This window comes from Kryptolebias marmoratus, linkage group LG13 (assembly GCF_001649575.2).
Source record: "Kryptolebias marmoratus isolate JLee-2015 linkage group LG13, ASM164957v2, whole genome shotgun sequence".
Taxonomy (NCBI): Eukaryota; Metazoa; Chordata; class Actinopteri; order Cyprinodontiformes; family Rivulidae; genus Kryptolebias; species Kryptolebias marmoratus.
Window position 1 is genome coordinate 2,931,442 of NC_051442.1, and position 8,688 is coordinate 2,940,129.

At 49.5% G+C, this 8,688-nt stretch overlaps 1 protein-coding gene across 2 annotated transcripts in view; it reads left to right on the forward strand.

Moving 5' to 3' along the window:
• The window catches only part of emsy (EMSY transcriptional repressor, BRCA2 interacting), an 18,554-nt gene that overhangs the window by 6,548 nt on the left and 3,318 nt on the right, over positions 1-8,688 (forward strand). For both annotated transcript variants that reach the window (XM_017429188.2, XM_017429189.2), the window contains exons 13-18: positions 1,840-2,013; positions 3,464-3,689; positions 5,038-5,205; positions 6,428-6,571; positions 6,842-7,017; positions 8,100-8,639. In XM_017429188.2, the coding sequence (XP_017284677.1) occupies positions 1,840-2,013; positions 3,464-3,689; positions 5,038-5,205; positions 6,428-6,571; positions 6,842-7,017; positions 8,100-8,639 (1,428 nt within the window). The remainder of the gene's footprint in view (positions 1-1,839; positions 2,014-3,463; positions 3,690-5,037; positions 5,206-6,427; positions 6,572-6,841; positions 7,018-8,099; positions 8,640-8,688) is intronic.

Genomic DNA, 8,688 nt, shown 5'->3' on the forward strand with positions numbered 1-8,688 from the left:
AGCAGTAAGGTAGCAAAGCTGCGCTCTTCTTCGTAGACATTGAGTTTGGCTGCAGCTGCACACAGTTGCAGCGCCTCCTACAGGAAACTGGTGGAGCTACGCAGAGAACCACGCCGTTCAAAAGCCTTGTTTGGATTCATTTTTTATAATAAACACAGCAGAGAAACACTGAGGTCCGGACCTTGGTGGAATCAATGGGAGCTACGGCCCTGATCAGGAACGCTCCGACTCTACGGGTGAAACACGTGGTTCACTTTTGTTTTCTACATTCATATCAAAGGCTGGGAGTCATTTTGGTTGATTGTTAAACTGCTTGTGAAGGTTCTCAGTCATCCACTCTGATTGTATCTGGATACGTCTGAACTGACCTGACCTCATTCTGCTAATAAGGATTTAAAAAGTCCCCTCAGCTGCCGGCTGATTACAAAGAATTAAACGGCCATCTTTGGGGAATTTTCTAAAAATACAGCTTTTATTTTCCCCCACTTGAAGTTACAATAAACTTTTATTAAAATCCTAAATAGAAATGCAATTTTTTTTACAAACAAAATCTACATGTGTGAGTTTCTCTTTGGTTTAATGTTTGTTCTGATTGTTTTTGGACCCGCTGCGGTCACCGGTCACCACGCTGATCTCAGAACAGCCTGAGCACCAAAAACGTCGCCTTCGTTAGCTTATTAGGAGGAAACTCAACAGAAATGGCTCCAAATAAGTGTTAGAATAATGAAACGGGTCTGAAGGTGTTTCAGAGACGCCAGCAGAGATCGGATCAAACGAGATCCGATCACAGGAACGTTTGAGTTCTGGTGGTTTTATTGTCTCAATAAAAACAGAAAGGTTTCATCCCTGCAGGCTGAAAGAACATAAAGGCCGAACAAAGAAGCCCAGAAATAAAAGCTAACTATGAAGGAACACCTGCAGGTCGGCGTTCGGGGGATTTTCCTGTTTATTCGGTTCTGTTTCAGGAAAAAAACCCTAAACTTTCACAGGTGAGACCCTGAACGTTCGGCGTTTTCCTTTCCCGCCGGCGGTCCCGGGCTCGGCGGTCCCTGCTCCTTTAGATAAATCCGTTCCTGTTATCAGAATAAAGTGACCGGATGGTGACGGAGAAGGAAAAACGTTCGAGAGACGAGGGTTTCGTTTGTTTCAAAACTGAATCAAATCAAAGCTGAAAGGAGCAAAAGAAGAAAAATGTTTTTGAGGGAACTGAAGAGATCTGATGGTCCGGTCTCAGCACGACCCGCTCCGCCCTAATTCCACCCGGCTCAGTTCTGCTCGGTCCACATATCACTGAGTGGCGCCTCGATGTGGGCGGGGCCGCCCAAACCTGACCCCGACGGCGAAAATAAGCAAAACAAAGTCAAAAAAATGCTCACCGTCTTCTGCCACGGTCACCTTTCCTTCCACCGGTCAGCGCTCGTAAACAGATACCGTTTGGTTCCGGTCCTCGGGTCCTCGGGTCCTCGGGTCGTCAGCCAACATGAAGAAGAAACATCTGCACCTCGGGGCGCCGCAGGGTCGGCTTACATGTCGCCAGTTTCTTAAAAACATAAAGAAAAATTTAAAAAAGACGAACGCTGCTGTTGTGAGGTTTTTAAAAATGGCGGGTTTCTTGTGGAGGAGACGCTCTCTGTCCAATCAGCGTCCTGCAGTCTGCTGATTGGACAGATCTTCGGCTCGTTAGGAAATAAAAGTCACAAAAAAGTCTGAACGAGCCGAACGTTTTGATCTACGAGCGGCTGAAACAGCTAAAAGCACCGAACGAGTTCAGTTTGAATCTTAACTCTCAGCTAAATAATCCTAACCTGTGTGTGTGTGTGTGTGTGTGTGTGTCCTCAGGGCGAGAAGAGCCTGCAGGCCGTTCAGGGCACCAAGCCGGCCATCATCACCACCTCCAGGCCCATCACCAAGATGATCGTCACGCAGCCCAAAGGCCTGAGCTGCGGCTCTCAGTCCGCCGCCACCAAGATCATCCCGACTAAGATCGTTTACGGCCAGCAGGGCAAGACGCAGGTGAGCCCCGATCAGCCGACCGTTAACTAACCGGTTAAACCTCGTTAAGCGTCTCGTGAAGTGATCAGAAGGCTCAGAAACGACTGGTTCTCCACAGAAAGACCTCCTCGGTTTTTGTTTTGTTTTCAGATGTAGTCACTCATGTCACGATGTCTGCGTTAAACATTTTCCAGAGAAGTGAGAGTCGGTGATAAATTTAACGAGAGGCGGGGGAAAAAAACAAAAAAAAAACCCGTTCTATAAACGGACGGACGTATATCCGAGTTTAAACGCTTGTTTTGTTTTCCTCTTCCTCCCTTTTACTTCCACAAATTCGAGTCGAACAACGTTAAAAGCGAAGTCGTCGGCTTTCTGTTGCACCTAACAGCTGGAAATGATCCTTTTTTATTATTATTTTGTCTCATTCTGACATAAAACAAGCTGGAACCTCAGGAGAAAAATCACCCGTCAGCATCGTTCAGATAAAACCGTTTTAACTCCTCCTGGAGAAAATAAAACCCACCGAACGGTGATTTATTCTTTCTCTGTTTGCTCCCACATCAAACACGTCTTCATTTTGTTTTGTTTGTTGGTCAGTTTTGAAGCGAACGTTGAAGATTCCCTGTAAAATCCCAGCATGCGTTTGGGAAATCGGAAAGGGAAGCATCAGCATCCCGCTCCTTTCCTGAAACGTTTAAAGTCTGAACGGATGAAGTTATTTTCCAGGTTTGATCCAAACGGCTCAAATAATAAAACTAACTGATAAACTGACTCCAGCTTTTATCTTTAAACTCTCGTCTGTAAATCTGACCTTCGCTGACATTAAATCAGCAGCTTCTCAGACGTCTGTGTTTTTTCTTGTTTTTTAAGAGAAACGGGGGATTTTAAAATGTTTTATTTTTGGTTTTTCTGCAGATTTAACATCAGATTCTGCAGAATATCTGCTCTGTAGGATTTGAAACTAAACCAGAAGGCAAAAAAAAGAAACAGCAACCAACTAAATCCCCTGAATTAATGTTTGGTTATAAACGTTTGGATAAGCTGTTTGTAGGAATTTATTTAATAAAAATGAACCAAAAACTCTAAATAATTACCTTTTTCAAAGTAATAAACGTGTTTGGATAAAAGAATAACCTAAATAAATACAAACTGTAGGTTTTAATTGATGATTAATTCATCAAAAGTAAAAGATTTAGCCTTCTGTGTTAAATCATGAATTAGCTGATTGTTTTGAAAGCTGAACCGACCCGAGAGGAGAAAACGTGGAACGATGGAGAACCTTCCTACGACCAAAATGATGAAAGTTAGTAAAACCTCGAGGATCAGAGGGTTGTGAGAAAAATGCTTTGTCCATAAAAATCTATACGCTTTTAATATTTTAACGTGGAGCCACAGTTTTGTAAATTTACCTGCAGCCCCGGCGGTAAAAGATGGCGGATGCTGACGGTCCGATTCCCGCTTCTGCTTCCAGGTTCTCATCAAGCCCAAGCCGGTTTTCCAGGCGGCGGTGGTGAGCGAGCAGACCCGGCAGCTCGTCACCGAGACCCTGCAGCAGGTGACCCGCTCCGCCGAGCTCAGCCAGGGCCAGACCTCGGGCCCGGACGGGTCGCAGAAGGACGAGGGCGGCGGCGGCGGCGGCGGTGGCCTGACGGAGGGCGGCGGCGTGCCCGGCGAGGCCTCCCAGAGCGCCGCTCAGGGTAGGTTCAGTGATCTGCTGGAGACCAACAGTAATGAGTGAAGGTCATTAAAGCTCAACAACCAGTTTTATCTGAACTTCACGTCTGGAGGCAGCTTCAGAGGAAGAGGAGGAGGAAGATGAGGCTCCCAAACCGTCTGACTGTCGCTGATCACTTATTTTTATATTTCTGTGTCGACAGCCTGAAAAACGAATTGAACCGCTGAAATATCTGTCGTCTGTGAACCTTTGAGTCATGATAAAACTGTTTTATTGAACTTTTCTGTCAAAGTGAAAATTATGCTGTGTTTTAGAAATTTAAACAAACTTCTTTCACCGTCAGAATGTGTGACGGGAATCACTCACAGCGACTACCACAGAAGATTACTGTTTGGTTTTTAGTTTTGTGTTTCTAAAAGCTCCGTCCTGCTCCATGAGAAGTCATGAAGTCTGTTCACGTTCACATGAAACTGAGACGCCTTTCATCGTCCACGAGACGCTCAGAGCTCCCAGGAAGCTCCTCCCATCCTTCAGGAAGCTCCTCCCGCTCCCCAGTAAGCTCCTCCCTGCCTCCAGTAAGCTCCTCCTTCCCTCCAGGAAGCTCCCTCATCCAGGAAGCTCCTCCCATCCTCCCGGAAGCGCCTCCTTCCCTCCATGTAGCTCCTCCCTTCTCCAGGAAGCCCCTCCCTCCTCCAGGAAGCTCCTCCCTCCTCCTGCCACGTTAAAACGTGTTTCTTCCCGCCGGCGTCTCAGCTCTCCTGTCCTCGTAGAGATGTTTGCTTCCCTCACCGCGACCGACTGAACCGACTGAGACAGAACACGCCGTTCGGCAGGGAACGTGTCCCGCCGCCGCCCGGCCGAGGCGCACTTCCTCCACGAAGAGCCGCCCGCGTCTCTGTGGTCTTTTTGAGCTCAGAGGTTTCTAAGTTTAGCCGGAACAGACGTAAACACGGCTGTGTTTTCTAACAGAGGAGCAGCAGAAGCAAAATGGCTCCATTGAAACTTAGCCACGCCCACAATAACTTCCGACCAATCACACGACACTTGGCACAAACCACTGAGACGGAAGAAGCTGCTTTTCAAACAAAAATGACACCGTTTTCGTCCCGCGACCACGAGAGCCGACTTCCTGACTTCTCCTGGAGGCTGAAAGGGTTAAGTTCTGTTGGCTGTGGCAGCCATCTTGAATTGGGTTGACTCCAACGGTCGGTCAGTTGTTGTTTCATTAAAATCCTTTCAGTGGTTCATGAGATATTTTGCTAACAGACAAATAATCAGGTGGCTGTTTGGTTGGAGATGTTAGTTACCGTCCGGGGGGCGAGGGGGCGGGGCTTCTCTGAAGTTTGTCCCAACTTGTTTCCTGTCCCCAGAGCCGCCGGCTGTAGTGCACGTGCTGTCCACCAGGGAGCAGGATTGGACAGAACAGGAAGTGGCGGTGGAGTCCAGCGCCGCCGTGGTTTACCAGGAGGTGACGGGTGGGGAATCCCAGTCGGCCACCTCCACCATCAAAGCTCTGGTGGAGCTGCAGCAGACGTCAGGTGAAGCGTTACGTCAGCGGCGCCGGTTGTTTACATGTAAACAGCATCCGCTCACTGCCTGTCCCCCTTTTTATTTATTCCTCTGAGATTTATAATAACGTAAACAAAAGTGAATAATGAGCTCACCGAGCTGAAAACCAGCAGAACAGGGTTTTTTTTTTTTTGTTTCCCCGTGACTTCCATGTTCTAGGGAGGAAATACTTTTAACACCTGTATGGATTCCTGCACGTCTACGGCGCCGACGACATCATCAGCAGGCGCCGTTTGTGATGTTCGTTTGTTTAACACAAAACTAAAAATCCCCTGAAAGTTTTAAATTCTTGTTGAAACGTGAGCCGATCAACGAGTCCTTCCTGTAATCTGTCGGCTCTTCGCCGACACAGGGGGGTAAAAACATGGTCGCCCGCCGCCAGAATGCAGGCGATCGCGAGGAACACGAGTGTGTTTCTGTGGAGAACTCCTCTGGTTGGATCTGTGGAAACGACCAGAACGGTTTGAGTCACAACTCGAAGGGACTCGTCGACTTGGCCTCCAGATTAAAGGGAAACTTCAGCTCTTTTTCAGAACGGATCATTTCTGACCGGATCGACAAAAAAAAAACGAGCCAAAATCAGGAGAACCGGTCTCAGGCGATTCTTAAACACCTGAAAACAGCTAAATGTTGGCTAAAAGATAAAAATAGCTACATGTTGGCTAAAGGCTAAAAATAACATGTTGGCTAAAAGCTAAAAACAGCAACATGTTGACTAAAATAGCTAAATGTTGCCTAAAGGCTAAAAATAGCTACATGTTGGCTAAAAGCTAAAAATAGCAACATGTTGGCTAAAGGCTAAAAAGAACAAGAAAAAGAGCTATAAACTGAGCCAGTAGCCGAAGCAGGAGCTGAAGAGATTTTACTCTGAAAATGTTTGTTAACAAAGTTAAATACGCAGAATGTAAAAACTGTGAGTAGCTGACTCAACATTCTGACTCAGCATTCTGACTCTGCTCGCTGACTCAGCGTTTACAGAATGACCGTGAGGCCAAACTGACAACCGTTAGCTCGTCAGTCTGGTCAGAAATCAACTTTTTCTCCAAACAGAGGTCGTTCAAACAGCTATCTGAAACAGGTAAGATATTAACTGTTCCAAACCCGGAGCCCCACTTCAAAATATCCGGGCTATCCCTTTAAAGTGTCTGTAACCGTGGATTCAAGCTGACGGCTTCGTTTTCCTCCGAACAGCAAAGGAGAAGGCTGAGCCCAAATCCAAGCAGCACACCATCGACCTCAGCCAGATGGCGGTTCCGATCCAGCTGCCGCAGGAGAAGCCCGGTCCCGAGTCGCCCAGGCCGTCGACCTCTGAGGCGGAGCCTGGCGCCACAGCAGGTACCTTCTAAAAATATCCCACTTCCTGTTTTGGCTCCTCCGTCAACAGATTCAGTGGAACGGGCTGCATTTCGTAATAAAAACCTCAGATTAGCAAACAGTGGAATGTGCTTCTCCTTTTGTGTGTTGGCGTGTGTGTGTGTTGGCGTGTGTGTGTGTTGGCGTGTGTGTGTACACGTGTGTGTGTGGGCGGTGACCTGTGATGACTGGCGTGCGAACCCTGTCATGCGTTCTGCCGCCTGACGAGCCTGACTCTGAATCCACTTCCAGGTAACTCCGGCGGAGCGGGAGCGCCTTCGGGGGAAGAGGATGCGGTCACGTCCCGCGGCAGCCAGGTTACCGTGGCAACCAAGCCCGCTGCAGCAGCACCAGCACCTCTACTTGCTCCTGTGCCTGCACCGGCAGCGGCGGCGTCTCACCCGGTGACGCAGGACTTCACACAGAGAGTAAAGTCTCCGGTTTTATGTATCAGAAACGTCACACCTGTGATCGCCCGCCGCTGAAAGGAAGGATCATGTTTTTGCTCGTGCCTCTTAGCAGATATTGAGCTGAAGTTGGATGTGGTCGTAGCTGAGAGTCATCCCCAACTCGTACTCAGAGTGGGGCATCTCACGATGGTTTCAAAGATGGAGGACTCTGGGCTGAAAGGCAGCGGGTGACATGCATTCCCTCCAGCCTTTAATATCACCGCTGCCTCCTAAACCAAACAATGAGACGGCATTTTACCACTTCACTGGTCTACCCCACTCCCATTGTTCAGGGTTTCTGCTTTAAACGCCACCACAGAGGAGCGGAGTCGAATTCTCCGAACCACAAACCTCAGCTGAAAACTTTCGCGGGAACTTTTCGTTCAAACGAAGCTGTGGTTTCAGCGAAAGCGTCTCGGCGGGTGTCGAGTTACAGTGACTCAGCAAAAAACGACAACCTTTTCTGTTCATTGAGCCATTCTTATGTGGAACACCTCGTTCAGAAATCTGCAGACAGCCTCAGTTTGAGTTCTTCTTCTTACCTTTTCAGGCGTCTCCACAGCGAGTCCTCCATCTAACTCTGTCCTCTGTGTCCTCTGTCCTCCCTCCATGTCCTCTCTAACTGCATCCATATCTGTCCTCTTTGTCTCTAACATCCTTCTGTCCCTCCTCTGCTCATGTCCAAACCATCTCAGTCTGTCCTCTGTGTCTCTAACATCCTTCTGTCCCTCCTCTGCTCATGTCCAAACCGTCTCAGTCTGTCCTCTCCAACTTTATCTCCTGGTCCTTCAACCTGTGCTGTCCCTCTGATGTCCTCATTCCTAATCCTGTCCATCCTCGTCCCTCCCAAGGAGAACCTCAACCTCTTCAGCTCTGACACTTCCTGTCCTGTCTCCAAACCAAACAACATGGCTGCTCTCACCTTTGACCTTTGCTGTCACAGATCTGAAGCTTTTCTCCGTCCTCAGCTCCTTGTAGGCGGCGGGCGATATGCATTCTTTAATTAATGTCGTTTCTGATGATTTATTGTGTTCATGTTAGTGACCCGTGTCTGCTTTCAGTCCTCAGACGGCGCCGGGAAAACGGACGCCGTGCTGGACGTGGCCGAGCTCGAGGGGGACACTTTGGACCCTCAGACGGGCTTGTTCTACCGATCCAACCAGTCGGCGTCGGAGCCCGTCAAACAAGCCGCTCAGCTGAGCCAGTCTGAGGTGGAGCCGAGCCGGCGCAGCTCTGCCCCCAGCCAGCAGGCCCCGCCCACGCCGCCGCAGCTGCAGAGCAAACCTCAGCCTTCGCCTTCCTCCTCCTCCTCCTCCACTCCCCCTTTGACTAAAACAGTCCTGAAACCGCGGGATCAGACCCCGCCCAAACCGCAGACTTTACCGCAGAGCCCCAAGGACAGACCGCCGGCCACACCGGCTCAGGCCGCCACAAAGGTCACGACCCCCGGCACGCCGACCAAGCCGCCGGTGACGCCGCAGCTCCCGAAGCTCCAGCACGCCCCCACCTCGCTCCACAGGCCGCTGCACACGCCCATGTCCCACCCTCCTCCCCTGCAGGCGCACCACCCCGTCAGCTCCGAGAAGACGGCGAGCAGCCAGGTGAGTCGGGTTCCACCTGAGGGCCGAGAGCCGAGGGCCGAGGGCCGAG